Source organism: Geotrypetes seraphini, chromosome 9 (assembly GCF_902459505.1).
Source record: "Geotrypetes seraphini chromosome 9, aGeoSer1.1, whole genome shotgun sequence".
Classification (NCBI taxonomy): Eukaryota; Metazoa; Chordata; class Amphibia; order Gymnophiona; family Dermophiidae; genus Geotrypetes; species Geotrypetes seraphini.
The window spans coordinates 161,302,390-161,318,169 of NC_047092.1; the positions used below are offsets into that span (position 1 = coordinate 161,302,390).

At 44.9% G+C, this 15,780-nt stretch overlaps 1 protein-coding gene across 2 annotated transcripts in view; it reads left to right on the top strand.

Annotated features, from left to right (window-relative positions):
- The window catches only part of KCNAB1 (potassium voltage-gated channel subfamily A member regulatory beta subunit 1), a 234,903-nt gene that overhangs the window by 190,993 nt on the left and 28,130 nt on the right, over positions 1–15,780 (top strand). For both annotated transcript variants that reach the window (XM_033959143.1, XM_033959144.1), the window contains exon 8: positions 2,639–2,725. In XM_033959143.1, coding sequence (XP_033815034.1) covers positions 2,639–2,725 — 87 coding nt within the window. The remainder of the gene's footprint in view (positions 1–2,638; positions 2,726–15,780) is intronic.

Below are 15,780 nucleotides of genomic sequence, written 5' to 3' on the forward strand. Positions count from 1 at the left end.
CTAACAGATACATGGGGAAAGAAAGGGTAGAACTACAATTGTATATATAAAAGAAAACATAAATGGTAAAAAACAACAGGTAGGGGAGATAACGGGGAAATAAAAAGTTAAAAAAGGAAAAATTTGATAGTAATCCTTAGTTAAGCCGAAGAAAGAACACCACAGTCACCTTGGGGATATTCCTACATCAGATTCAGTGGTGGTAGGGGAAAAGAGGGGAATTTTCATAAGACATTAACGGAGGTAAATACCACTGTATGTACTTAAACGGGTGGTCATCCTTAACGTAGTTGAAAATATCAATAAGGTTTCATAGTGCCTATTCTTTTGGCCTATTTAAGTGGTGGGGGCATTAGATAGGGGAGTATTTGGGAAGGATTAGAAAGTGGTGCTCAGAGGCCCTTTTACTATGCTGCGTTAAAATGTGGCCAGTGCAGGGCTTTCCCACATACTGAGGCCACTTTTAGCACGTCAATGAAACAGCCTCATTTTCCCTCTTAATGGCCATGTGCTAATTTCCCCATTAGCATATGACCTTTAGCATATGTGCACTTATTGACACCTGTTTGCAAGGCTGTAAGGGCTCATGCGTCGGGTTACCAGATTTTACATGAGTGAATTCTGGATAGGTGGCCCCGCCCCTCAACCCTGCTCAGTTCCGCCCAAGTCACACCCCATTCTGCCCCAGCTCCGCCCCAAACCTCCTCTTCTCAAGCTCGGAGCCACATTTGAAGGGCCTCCGAGCATGCATGGGTGTGACGCAATGATTTTACACACATGCGCGGGAAAGAGGACACAACCTAGCGCAAAAAAATAAAATTGATTTTTCAGTGTGTTGGAAAGTGAATGCCGATCCCAAAACTACCGTGGGACACCTGAGCGTGCCCTGCGGTAGTGGTTTTGTAACCTGTGGTAAGCGCACATTATAGTCCTTACCACAGCTTAGGAAAAGGGCCCCTTAGCTTTTTCAAATGTATGCAAAACCATTTCCCAGTTGAATTTAATCCACAAAAAAAAAATTCAGGTGCAAAGTCCAGGGGGGAATTTGCAAAGAGAAATAAAATTTGTTTACAGCCTTTGAGGTACAAAGTCCGTGAAGACCTTATACCCACATGAGCTGTTTTGAAATTTGCCCTCAAAATAAGGTATATTGGAGCAGCATCTGCTCTTATTCTTCAGTACAGCATTCCCGGTTTGTTCATAAATGAGTTTGTTACTAATGCTGCCATTTTACAAGACAAATGGCAGTAAAACCTTGGTTTGCGAGCATAATCCGTTCCAGGAGCATGTTCAGACGATTCGTTCCACAACCCAAAAACTGTAATACTAAATATTATACGTACTCGTATTGCAAGACCTCGCTCATTAAGAACAGTCACTACACTCCTGCAGCGTCAGAGGAGAGAAGAACCATCGGCTCAGTTGTGATGATGTGACGCGTGTATACTGTATGTACTCGTATTGCAAGACTTTGCTAGTTTAGAACAGTCACGACACTCTTGCAGTGACAAAGAGAGAAGAACCATCAGCTCAATTGTGATGATGTGACGTGTGTGTATACTGTTACCACCACTGCCGGTGCTAAAAACCGTGCTATGGTTTTTAAAAGGGGAGGTTATTAGTTTCTGGAAAATGTTTTTGTGGGAGAAATAATATTTTGATGTGCACAAGCTGTGTACCTAGCTCTGCAGCTTTTGGAAATCCTGTGCTGCCCATGTCATTTTTGGAATCTTGGGCAGTAGAGCTCTGAGATAATTTATTTAAAAAACCTGTTTAAAAAGTTCAGTTAGAGCAACTGCTTTAGAAGTAATATAGCAGTTGGGAGAGAACGCTTGGTCTAGGCCAGGGGTAGGTAATTCCAGTCCTCGAGAACCACAGGCAGGTCAGGTTTTCAGGATATCCACAATTAATATGTATGAGATGGATTTGCATGCACTGCCTCCTTGAAATGCAAATCTATCTCATGCATATTTATTGTGGATATCCTGAAAATCTGACCTGGCTCTGGCTCTCGAGGACTGGAATTGCCTACCCCTGGTGTATTAATATGGCAACCCTATGTCTTCTCCATGTTCCTTTCCTCTCTCTCCCCGACACCCTGTGTGACTAGTCTGACTGCATTTTTTTCAGGTCCTATTGAACTGGTCATGATCCCCAGAAGCATGGATGAATTTGTAGCCCTGCTTTTCTTTAGAGAAATCACAACGACAAGTCTAAGGTTGCACTGTTGTAAAGCCAGGACTGGATAGCCCATCCTGAAAAAACAGAGCTGGCAGTTCCACCAAGTGACAGAAATAAACCCCAATACTGCATTAATTGGATGAAAGTTGAGAAAAGTCAGCATCGTGAATGGTTTCCTGACAGTAGTCTCTGGGGCGGAACCATTGAATACATACTCCCTCTAATTGGAATTTTAATTTAAAAGCTATTTTTAAAAAGCCGGTGCTATGGGAAGTCAATCTCCGCTTTTGTTTCAGGACGTAATGTCACAAAACAGTTGGAACACGAAGCCTCGTTCTCCTCCAACGCGTGGTCCTATCCTGCTAATTGATATTTCTGAACTGCTAGCTCTGCTACAATGCCTCTTTTCATGACTCTGTCTAACAAAATGCTTTTTAAACCTTTTCTCTGCATGTAGGTTTGAAAGCCTCTCTTCAGAGACTACAGCTGGAGTATGTGGATGTTGTTTTTGCAAATCGACCAGACAACAATACCCCCATGGAAGGTTAGTGAGAGTTTTGTGCAAATCTCTTCATAAAGATGCTTCATTAACCCTAATAATATATAAATAATAACCCTTGATGTGATTAATTCTAGCTCACCCCTTAGGGGTCTATTTGAATTTGGTTTTGCTGTCTTTCTTTGTGTCTCTTGACACCTCCATCTCTCCAGTTCATTATCGTCACAGGGCTCGGTGCTTGTATTTGAATTCTAGTCAAACTATTCATTGGTCCTCTTGTTACATTGATGCAATGTCTTAGAGCAGGGGTGCCCAAATGGTCAATCGCAAAGTCAACGTGAGTCGATCGCATTGCCTTTGCGATCTTGTTCTTCCTGCCTCCACGAGTCAGACCAGGCACGTAGAAGCGCCGGACCCACAAGACTTCACCTCCAACGTTAATTCTGATGTCGGAGAGGAAGTTCTGGGCCAGCCAATCATTGCCTGGCTGGCCTGGAACTTCCTCTCTGACCTCTGAATTGACGTCGGAGGTGAAGGCTTGTGGGCCCAGCGCTTGTACACACCAGGCTTGGCTCAGAGAAGCAGGGAGAAATCAGTGTGGTGGCTTAGGGGGAGCAGCAGGGAGAGAGAAAAAGAATCCGGGAAGTGAAGAAATCGGCGCGATGGCTTGGGGGGTAGGTGGGGGGGGAGAGAAAGAAAGACAGAAATAAAGAGGGGGAGCAGGGGAGAGAGAAAGAAAGACAGAGGTAGGCCATTCTTTTTTTAAAAAACTCATTTTGGACAGTTTTTTTTTGTTTGCTTTTTTAATCTTTATTAATTTTCAAATATTAACAGTGCAACACACAGGTATAAGAACATATAACAAGTCAAGGAAAGCACATTCAACTTACAGATATTCAAAATCAATCATTTTATCCCACCCACCCATCGATTAATCAATAGTACAAATGTACATACTCTTTCAATAACCTATACTTATTTAAAATAATACAATAGTACAATCCCTCCCCCTTCTCTCCCTCCCACCCTGGATGTGTAAGGAAATGGCACAGAAATTAAAGCCAAAAACAACTACAGGGAAGTAATAAAAGATGTCAACGGGCCCCAAACCAGTTTAAATACATAACTATGCCCCAGCATTTCAGCATTCATTTTTCCATACCTATAACTGGAGCATAGGTTCGCCCACCAAAAATTAAAATTGAGGCGATCCCAATTCTTCCAATTACGTGTTATCATCTGCATTTATAACGGTCCATAGGGGGCTTAACATGTAGTAACGTTCCACATATTACTACTTCATAAGTCAATGGAATTGATGACTCTATTATAACATTAATCTGTCCCCATATCGACTTATCCCCATATGAACAGTTTTTTTGAGAATGGACATTTTCTCTGCTGCTACTTTCAGCGTTTAGGGCCTTAGGCCAAAAGGGGACTTAGATTTTTTTTTTTTTTAATTATGCCCCTCCAAGTGTTTCCAAAAAATACATACAAAGCTTGTTTTCTGTTTAACTGTCAACACTTGACCAATTTCGATAAAATTTGGGATATATCACCCCTGAATAAATTTGCAATAAGCATACACAGTGGCGTGACATAACGAAGGTGAGAGGCATCCGGGTAGGTGGCGCCCCTCCCCGCCCTCTTCTTCACCCTCCACTCCTTTCCCCAACCCCCCCTGCTGTGCACACACACCCTCCTTCCTTTCCCCCATACCTCTAGTTGTTCACCGCCGTGAACAATAACTTCAACATGCTCCTTGCGACCGCGTCCTCTCCCTCTGACATCACTTCCTATGCGTGGCACCCGGAAGTGACATCAGCGGGAGCCGATGCGGTCATGAGGAGCATGGTTGAAGTTGTTACTCGTGTAGGTGAACAACTAGAGGTGTGGGGGAAGGGAAGGGGGCGCACATGCGACAGGGGGAGGAGTGGGAAGCGGAGGAGAGGTGCCGGCACCCCCACCATGATGGCGCCATGGGCAGACCACCCCCCTGCCCCCTTACTATGCCACTGAGCCTACAGTAAATGTTCAAAATGGACCCCCGTTGGCACACAGCATCAATGATATCCTGACTGAAGTTGGTTCATACCTCAGCCAGATGTTGCTTGAGCTTTCCAGTGTCATAAACATGCTGCCGTGTAAGACCCCAAATCTTGTAATCAACAGGATTCAAGTCTGCATTATTAGGGGGAGCACAAATCCAGTAAAATGAATAACCATTTGTCTCCTGCGGTCTGTGGCAATCCTGGATATTGGGGTCATATCTGGCCATTGTCATTGAGTATCCTAGTCAACGTTTGCCACCGAACTATTCAGCGACTGGCTGGCTAAAGCTAGTGGCTAGATAGACTTGCTTAAATCAGGTCTACCTTTCGCCATGTTGCCTTAGCTGGCCACCTGCTGAATATTGACTTGGCCAGCTAAGTCTTCGGTGGTGAACTTTGACCCAGATATTCAATGCCAGTGGCCAGATTTGGCCCCAGAATTGAATATCCAGAATTACCACAGAACGTGGAAGACAGATGGCTATCTCCCGTGGTGTGACTGTCAAGGGCTGGGAGTTCTCAACCCAGCCCTCAAGATACACCCAGCAAGTCAGGTTTTCAGGATACCCACAGTAAATATGCATGAGATATGTTTGCGTACGAAGGAAGGCAGTGCAGGCAAATTTTTCTCATCCTTTTTCATTGTGGATATCCTGAAAACTGGATTGAGAACCGCTGCTATATAGGGATCCTCTGTGTCAATTCCATGGTTTTTGAATTCTGTCACTGTTTTTGCCACCACCACCTTCGCCAGGCATTACAGTCATCTGTCACCCTTTCCATAAAAATGCATTTCCAGGTGTTACTTTTAAGTTTGCCTCCTTGCAACGCCAGTTCATGTCCTCCAACTCTTCTGCTGCCCCATCTTTGAAAAAGGTTTGTTTGAACATCATATCTAAGGTACATATATTCAGGTCTTCAAGTCTCTCTTCTCATACATCTTCTAGCACAGATCCCATACCATTTTTGTCGCCTTCCTCTCAACAGCTGCAGGTCTTTTTTATATCCGTTGAGTGAGATATGGCCTCTAAAACTAATGATGTCCAAGACGTTCATTGCAATTGATGACACTGGATTTATGATTTTGCATGCAATTCTTGTATGTGCTCCATGGTTTCCTAGGAAATCTGCTGTGCCATCTGTCTCTGCTATGATATCTGACATCCATATTATATTACACAACTCGTGTGAACCTCCCCCCCCCCATCCTTCCCTGTTCTCATTCCCAATGGCTCCAAAGGCAGTGCCAAGAATGACATCCCATCACCGTTCCTTTCTTATTAACTTCCATGGCGCCATGCATAGCAAGCCATTCAGAATGAACAGCTGTGACCTGTCAAAACACAATGGTAATTTCATGCTGTGATACAGGCAGTCCCCAGGTTAAAAACGAGTTACGTTTTTAAAGCTGTTTTTCTTGGAATCGTAGCCACACAGCATCTGAGTGATAGTATAATTACAGAGACAGTTCTCATTTTAAAGTTCCTTGCCAGTTTCTCATGTCGGGAGACATAGATGTTTGAGTATATTTGCGCCATCTACTGAATGACCATCTATACCCCTGAGGCAGGCTTCTTCTTTGAAGCCGAAACATGGACCGTGCCGGGTCTGAAAGGAACCACAAGATAGTTTGGTTGTTTTTATATGTTCTAATTGCAATAATAGACTGTATCCAATAAAGTTTGTTATATCCCAGGCTGATGTGTACAGTTCCTTTCCCACTTTTCTTTGGTTGTATAAGCACCGTGGGTTGTTTTGTAAACCAGATTTGTATGTAACTCAGTACTTGTAGATTTTAAGATTCTTGCTGCTTACCTTTGCTCCCAGCTGACAAAAGGGCCAACTGTCCCTAGCCAGTGTTCCCTCTAAGGTATAGCATGCACAACCACACACTGTTCTTAATGTGGACAGGCTTCATTTCCTGAATCTGCTGAAGGAGAAGTGTAGGAGTCTATGCCACTGAAAATACTGCTCTCCTCCTCTCTCCCCCTCCTGCCTCTTCCCATTCCTCCCCTCTCAAGTGCGCGCCCCCCTTCCCTTCCCCCATACCTCTAGTTGAAGTTATTTGCCCGGATATAAATTCCCTTGGGTTTTGGTTTACATTCACTAGAGGAGTATTCACTTGAGGATTAACATCACTCAAATTTTCAGTTTCTCTTTAGGCTTCACCACATCACAGCTGCACTTCCTTATATACTGTTGACTGTGACATCATTCCCCAAGCTTCACACCATTGGTCAAAGCAATATCTGTCTTTTTTTGATGATTCTTTACATGTCACCCCCCTTCCCACCCCCACAGTGTTTGTTCCCATGTTTGGTTGAAATCTGTCCATGCGTTTTGGAGTTATGGTGGAACATCGATCCATCCATCTGATTTTTTATAGTTTCAAGGCGGTGTACAATAAATAAAAAAAAAGGTTTTCACTCAACTGCCAAGGCATTTCCAGAGGCTTGCTTAGTTCAGTGGAAGGCATAATACGTGCACATGACCTTTTCATAACTGCATGCTCTTGTATCCCTTGAGCCACTCACACACAAAATCAGTTGCAAAATGCAAGGGTGCTTCTAGCACATAATTTAGGCTAACGTGCAAAGACAAAAATACATGTTTTCTCCTTGAAAATTACTATAATGGAAGCCTACGTGGGGTATAATTTTGCAAGAGGAAGCCTATGTGAGAAGTCCACAAAGGAGCCTATTTTATAAAGGCAGCATAGGTATCTCTATGCCAGATCCAGCTCCAATTGTGTACACATGTCCATATACAAACAATGGTCATTGACCCCCCTCACCCCCTAAAGAAGTAAATGAAACAGAACATAACCTGCCTGTTTGATGGCTTCAGATGTTATGGCCAATCCTAGTAGCGCAGCAAGTAGGTTCCTGGACTAGCCTAGGCGGCAGTGCAGTGGGCTGTAGAGATAGGGACCCAGGCCTATATCTGACTGTAACTACTACACTTATGGTGGAATATGTGAGCTTCCCACAACCCACCCAAATCCTACTGTACCTACATGTAGGTGACAGGAATAAGGAATAAGGGATATTGGAGTGGAATACAGTTAGGTACAGTAGGGTTTGGGTGGGTTTTGGAGAGTGTGGCATAGTGGTTAAAGCTACAGCCTCAGCACCCTGGGATTGTGGGTTCAAATCCCATGCTGCTCCTTGTGACCCTGGGCAAGTCACTCAGTCCTCCATAGCCCCAGGTACGTTAGATAGATTGTGATTCCACCAGGACAGATAGGGAAAATGTTTGAGCACCTGATTGTAAAACCGTTTAGATAACCTTGATAGGCGGTATATAAACACTTAATAAACTTTAAACTTGATATGCTAACATTTATTCCCACTTTTTAGCATCAATTATTTCTGCAGGATACGTGCTAGTAGTTTATAAAGATAAAAATAGGCAGTAATCCCACCGAATTCCATTGGGAATTAATGGGCTTCAGTGCTGTTGCCACGCAGCCTTGTGAAAGAGGGGGGTTAGTTAGGCACCTAGAAAGGCCAAACGTTGATTATACTGTAGAATCTGGGCCAAAATCCACACCTTTTTGGACTGTAATGTCCACTTCTTCTCGAGCATGTGATCCATTTGAAATTTGATCTTCTCGAGTAGTGGTGACTTCTCCAGCATTTTCACCTAGTTTTTCAGAAGGTTCATTTATTTCTCCTCTGTGATTAGTTATGAAATCATTTGCTTAAGTATGACCTCAGTGATGTGTAAGTGTATGTTTTCTTTCCCTTCTAATATTGTGACTCTCCCCTTTATGTTTAAGAACATAAGAACATAAGAAGTTGCTTCCACTGAGGCAGACCAGAGGTCCATCTCACCCAGCGGTCCACTCTCGCGGCGGCCCATCAGGCCCACTGCCTGAACAGTGGCCTCTGACTAATTTTACAAATTACAGTGGAACCTTGGTTTACGAGCATAATTCATTCCAGAAGTATGCTCGTAAACCAAATTGCTCGTATATCAAAGCAAGTTTCCCCATAGGAAGTAAGGGAAACTGCTTTGATTGGTTCCACCTCCTCCCCCCCCCCCTGAGGCTACCGGCGCTGCTCCATTCTCCCCCCCCTTAAGGAATCCGCGCTGTTCCACCCCCCCTGCGATCCGGCATCCCCCACGCTCGCGTTGCCCCCCCCCTCCACTGCGATCCTACTCCCCCCCCGAGCAGTCAATGACACCCTTTACCCGACTTGGCACCAGTGCCGGTGCCCGAAGATCCTCCCTCTTCTGGCGCGGCTGGGCGGTGCATCAGAGATCCTCCTTCTTCTGGTCTGGGCTGGGCTGGACTGGCTTTGAGCATTTGCGCATGCTCAAAGCCTTCTGGTCTCGCTCTCAATCTCGGAGAGCGAGACCAGAAGGCTTTGAGCATGCGCAAATGCTCAAAGCCAGTCCAGCCCAGCCCAGACCAGAAGAAAGAGGATCTCCGATGCACCACCCAGCACACGCCACACCAGAAGAGGGAGGATCTTCGGGCACTGGCACTGGTGCCAAGTCGGGTAAAGGGTGTCATTGACTGTTCGGGGGGGGGGGAGTAGGATCGCGGTGGAGGGGGGGCAACGCGAGCGGGGGGATGCCGGATCGCTGGGGGGGAAGGTGCCGGTTCGTGGGGGGGGGGGGGCGCTCGTACAGCGAGGCAAGCTCGGTTTACGAGGCACCAAGTTTGCGAATGTTTTGCTCGTCTTGCAAAACACTCGCAAACCGGTGCACTCGTAAACCGAGGTACCACTGTACCTCTAATCCTATCCCTCTAACCTTACCTCTATTCCTATCTGTACCCCTCAATCCCTTTGTCCTCCAGGTACCTGTTCAGACCCGGTAGCGCGTTCCATGTATCCACCACCCTCTGGGTGAAAAAGAACTTCCTGGCATTTGTTCTAAACCTTTCCCCTCTCAATTTCTCTGAGTGCCCCCTTGTACTTGTGGTTCCCCATAGTTTGAAAAATCTGTCCCTGTCCACTTTTTCTATGCCCTTCATGATCTTGAAGGTTTCTATCATGTCTCCTCTGAGTCGTCGCTTTTCCAGCGAGAAAAGCACCAGCTTTTTCAGTCTGTCAGTATATGAGAGGTTCCCCATACCCTTTATCAGCTTAGTTGCTCTTCTCTGGACTCTCTCAAGTACCGCCATGTCCTTCTTGAGGTACGGCGACCGTACTGGACACAGTACTCCAGGTGCGGGCGCACCAATGCACGATACAGTGGCAGGATGACTTCCTTCGTCCTGGTCGTGATACCTTTCTTAATGATACCTAACATTCTGTTCGCTTTCCTTGAGGCTGTGGCGTACTGCGCCGACGCCTTCAATGTTGTGTCTACCATCACTCCCAGGTCTCTTTCAAGGTTGCTCACCCCTAACGGTGATCCCCCCCATCTTGTAAGTAAACATCGGGTTCTTTTCCCAACATGCATGACCTTGCATTTCCCTATGTTGAAGCTCACACGGTCGTACTTTGGACCAGGATAACTCTGGAATAAGCCGTCCTAGTTCTTGCAATCTGTGCCAAAATGTTAGACAAGGTCCAAGCACGACAGCCTGCAATAATTTCCTGGTGGTGCAATTAAGCCCCTCTGTAACAAATTTGTATTTTCTCTGTAAAAATGAACAAAAACTTTTGTGTCATTTAGCACATGTATTCCAATTTTTAAAAAATGTTTTTTTCCCCTCTAGCCTGTTCTGTTAGGTAGGAGGTTGGCGTAGGAAGGGGGAGGACAGTGCTGCCAGTTTGTGTGGCAGAAGAACCGAGTGTGCCAAGGAGTGCTAGAACAGACACCTTATAGCTTCAGCGCCATCACTGCCTCCAGCAAAATTAGCCACATGGCTCAGATAATTAGTACAAGCTCTTAGTCAACTTCCCAATCTACCCTACAATCAAGTTTTCTAGATGCTTCTTGCAGTATAAAGTAAACAATGATCATATCTGTTTAGGATACAGAGCATGACTATGGGTTCCACCTTCTCTCCCTGGAACTGCAAAGATTTTTCTTCAGTTGTTTAGGCATTGCATCTTCCTTATACACTATGGGCTAGATTCAATAAGCCCACCGATCAACTTATGACCCCTTTACGACCTGATTTCCCTCCGATCCGATTCAATAACAGACTATGGACTTTTCCTCCAGGAACTTGTCCAAACCTTTCTTAAAACCAGCTATGCTCTCCACTCTTACCACATCCTCTGGAAACGCGTTCCAGAGCTTAACTATTTCTCTAATTGGTTTTTAAAGTATTTTCCTGTAACTTCATCGAGTGTCCCCTAGTCTGTAATTTTTGACAGAGTGAAAAATGGATCCACTTGTACCCGTTCTACTCCACTCAGGAGTAGCACTATCCAGAAAATGCCACTAAATATTCTTACAGACTGCACCAGTGCTATCCGAATACTGCAAGGGCTGTGTGTGGGCTAAGCAGGGAGGTCTCTGAAATCAGTGGCGTAGCGAGAGTGAGAGGCACCCGGGGCGGTAGTGCCCCTCTCCCGCCCTCGTCTCTGCTCCCCCCCACCCTCATCTCGCCCCCCCCCGCTCCTTCCCCAATCCCACCTGCTGTGCACACCCCACTCCGCTCATTCCCTGATCCCACGTGTTGTGTGCACCCCCCCACCCCCACCTTCCCTTGTACCTCTAGTTGAAGGTGTTGCTCACGGCAGTCAACAATATGCTCCTCATGACCCCGTTGGCTCTCCCTCTGACTTAACTTCCTATGCGCGGCATCCGGAAGTGACATCAGCAGGAGAGCCGACGAGGGTCGCAATGGGCGCATTGTTGACCGCCATAAACAACTTTGACTAGACGTACGGGGAAAGGGAAGGGGGCGCGCACGTGGAGGGGAAGAGCGGGGGAGTGGAGAGGGGGAGGAGTGTCGGCACCCCCACCAACATGGCGCCCAGGGCAGAACACCCCCCTCGCCCCCCTCCCTTACTACACCACTGCCTGAAATGATCCTTTAGCAGCAATATTCAGACCACTAATCAGACAACCATCCAGCAGAAAAGATGTCCTAACTTTATTCAGCTAGCACACCAAATTGCACGGTGCCAATCACCTTTGGAACAACGCTGCCAGTCAGCACCGAATTCAGATATCAAAGACGCTGCTTTAATTCAGCCGTGGCAGCTAGTGTTTACGAAAACCGTGACTGCCTGACTGAATATCGACTGGTATAATTGCAAAGTACCTCCGTTCAGTTATTCTCACGGTACATTGCCTTGATTGAATTTCTCCAGAAAGGTGGTAAATAATAAATAAAGGATTGGTTAAATACTGTGCCATTTTGGCTTCCAGCTGAATCACAGGATCAGCCTCCAGCTTTGTAGTTATACGGCAGAATGCTCCCCTGCCAAGTGAGAAACACATGCTCCTGTTTCTCTTTAGAACCTCCACTCCCTGAGGACTGCCAGAGATTTCATGCATCCTGGAGATGACAGAGGCTCTGAGCAGAGGAGGCTACATGCATATCATTCCCTACCCATTAGGGGTTTCTAAAGTGCGGCTGTCACTGCAGCCTTCCTTCCAACAATTACATGTCATTCTTTGAATTATTAATATTACAGTGATTGGGTCGATGCTCAGAGGAGGAAAATCTGCTCAGAGTTAAACCGATTGCCTATCCACTCAAGTCACTGAATGTGCGGTCCTACATTTAACGGGATGTTTATGCTTATGTGTTTCTTAATCAACCACCTTCTCGAGTAATTGCACAAAGTGGTTTAGAACTAAATAGACATAAGGAAAGGAACACCACTGTTGAGTAGGAAAGAGCGGAGGCCTACAAAGGGCCGCTGAAAAGTTCTCAGCCCAACCAAGACGAGAATGATGTGAAGCCACAAAATTTACAAGTTATTCCGCACTTTTCTTGACACTTTTCATTTCAATGAGGCAAATGCATCTAGTAAATGGGCGCAAGTATAGAGAAACCAAGCCATTGTGACATCACCAATGGGGATGGCTTTTAGGCATTGGTGGAATGAGGCATTATGACATCACAATACGAGAGGCCACTGAAAAGTTCTCAGCCCAGCCAAGACGATAATGATGTGGAGCCATGAAACTGACAAGTTATTCCACACTTTTCTTGACACTTTTCCCGCAAACAACGGGATGGTTGGATAGGCTGGAGTGAGCTTGGACGGCAACTTCTGCATTTGGAACCTAGGACAATACTAGACTTTATAGTCTACGGCCCGGCGATATCAAAGAAGAGACAAGTTAATTTAATCATCTAATCATGTATTTTTTAATGGGTGTAACTTAAGGGCAGACTGGATGGACCGTTCATTTATTATGTTACTATGTAAGTGGTTGCAAGGTATTTTCAGTTTTATAGCTGTTGTACTAGCATCCCAAAAAAGCCACAGGGACAAAGACAAACGGGTTCATTAATTCTGGCAGCTATAAAGCTTGGTGGTAAGATACTGGGGGATAGGAGGGCCTGGTTGTTATTAAACAGGGGTGCCTGCAGGTTTATCTAGCCAGGATGCGAAGCAGAGCTGGCTGTGGGCTTACCAGTGCCTTGTATAAAAGCTTAAGCTGCCATTCCTCTTCCTTTTTCGGCAGTGGTACCAGCACATTTCTAGCTCCTATGGCAGGGCAACTGACACAGCACCCCCTTCTCTTTCATTACCCATAGCCACGCCCTTCATTTCTGTCCTCACTCTCTGCCCAGCATCTCCGTCTTCTCCTATCCAGCATCATCCTCTTCTGTCTTTCCCCACCCCCTTCTTCCCCTGCCCAGAAGATTCCTCGACTCTCTCCCTCCCATCATCTCTCCTTTATCTGTCCAACTTTCCTTAGCTTCCTTTCCAGGCAGCTCTCCCTCACTGAGTGGCATTTAACAATAATAATAACTTTATTCTTCTATACCGCCAATAATCATGTGACTTCTAGGCGGTTTACATTTGAAGAGAGCTGGACAATCAGCGAGTTACAATATGCAGATAGTCTGTGAAATTACAGGATGTAAAATCTTGAAATACAGCGAAATACAATATACAGTTTGTTAAGTATTTTCAGAGGGGACATGTTAGAAATAGGAGCAAATTACAAAATACAGTTTGTTAAGAGTTTCGGTGGGGCATTGGATAGAAATAGAAAAGAAAAGGATTAAAAGAGTTACTGTTTAGGTGATATATCTGTTGAATAAGGCAGTTTTTATGGCTTTTCTAAAAACGTCGTAGGTCTCCTCCTGTCTTCAGCTGCTGAAAAGCTTTCTTGGCTGTCCCAGGGCCTCTCTCTTCCATTCTTTGGCTGGCAGAATGAGCTATCTTTCTTCAGTGATTGTCAGAATCTGCTCTGCCAGCTGTCCTGTGCTGGCCCGACATGCCTTTCCAAAACTTGCAAACTGGCACTCCCTGGCTGCGCATCTCAGAGCGCATAAGATAAGCAGCCGGGATGATTTAGTTCACAAAGGGAAGCAGTGCACACAAGGGGAATATTGGTAAGCAGAGTGCCCCCCCCCCCCCATTTATGCATGGTGCTCTGTGTGCACTGTTGCCACATTTATTTATTTTAAACATTTCTATTCCGCCTATCAACTAGGCGGATTACAAAATAAACGTGCATAAAATGTCGGAATTCCAAAAAATATAAATTCAAATAAAAACATACTAAAATACAAACTCAGTAAAAAAATTAATTCAACAAGAAGAATGATGCTAGAAAAGAAGTACATCAGAATGAATGAGTTTTCAGTAGTTTTTTTGAATGACCCAAAATTAGAACATGGTCTGTTCAGTGCATTCCACAATTCTGGGCCAGCTACAGAAATAGCTGATATCCAGGTCTTTCTATAGTGCACATCCCAGACACATTCAAATGACAGTTTCATTGCAGATTGCGAAGTAAACTACGGGTTGAAACATATTTTTTCAAGGCCTGAATCAGGTACTGTGGTGCTTCCCCATAAAGTACACAATGTATAACTGTCAAGATCTTATACTCAATGCGCTATTCAAAAGGCAACCAGTGTAGTTGTGTCTGACTTCAAGAAGGCGTGGGATAGGCACGTGGGATCTCTTAGAGAGAGGAAGAGATAGTGGTTACTGCGGAGGGACAGACTGGATGGCCATTTGGCCTTTTCTGCCATAATGTTACTATGTTTCTATAACCATAAAGTTCTATGACATCACAATGCAGGTGTAAAGAGGCTTAGCCAATAGGGAGAGGAGGAGATAGTGGTTACTGCGGATGGGCAGACTGGATGGGCCATTGACCTATCTGCTGTCATGTTTCTAAGTTTCTACCCACAGTCGTTCTGTAGCAATCTAGGCCTGAGCATTTGCACAGCTCTGTGGCTGGGTCACAGTGATTGTACGTCTATTTTACATGTGTGTGTGATGTGTTACGTGATATTCTATAAAGAAATGTATGTACAGTATGTGGGTACATTTCTTTATAGAATAATTTACAAGTTGGCATGTTGTAGATGTCTAATTGTAGGTGTAGCCTACTGTTTGCAAGGTGCAAATAACTTATTGGGAACTCCACTTGCATGATGGTTTCTTAGCAAAATGTTACTGTAAATGATCAGGGGAGAAAAGGAGGGGTGATAAGGGAAAATGCATCACAGTGAATTCCTGTATGTCCAACATATTATGAAGTATTTAAAAAGAAAATAAACATTCTGATTATAATCCTAATAGCCTTCTGGGAATGCAGATGTTTCCATGCCAATGAAAAACAGAAGGAATGAATGTGCCAAATGGCTTACTTTAGAATACTGCCACCTTCTGTTATATTAAAATTATCTACGGCAGTGACCAGGTTCACTGCTTCTGAAAATAAACACTATCGTGTTGGGAACACACAGTTGCATTCTCGCAAGCTTTGGAAAATCAGCAGGTCTTAGACACGACTGATCAGGAGCCACAGGTCCAATTTCAAAAACCCTCAGAGCAGCTAAGATGAAGGGTAGATTTACCCAGCTAAAGTTAGTCGGCTAGTTTGGAATACCATGCTAGCTAGCTAAGGGGAGAAGTTATCAACCCAGGCTATCATTGACTACTACTATGAATTATTTCTATAGCGATTCCAGACGCACGCAGC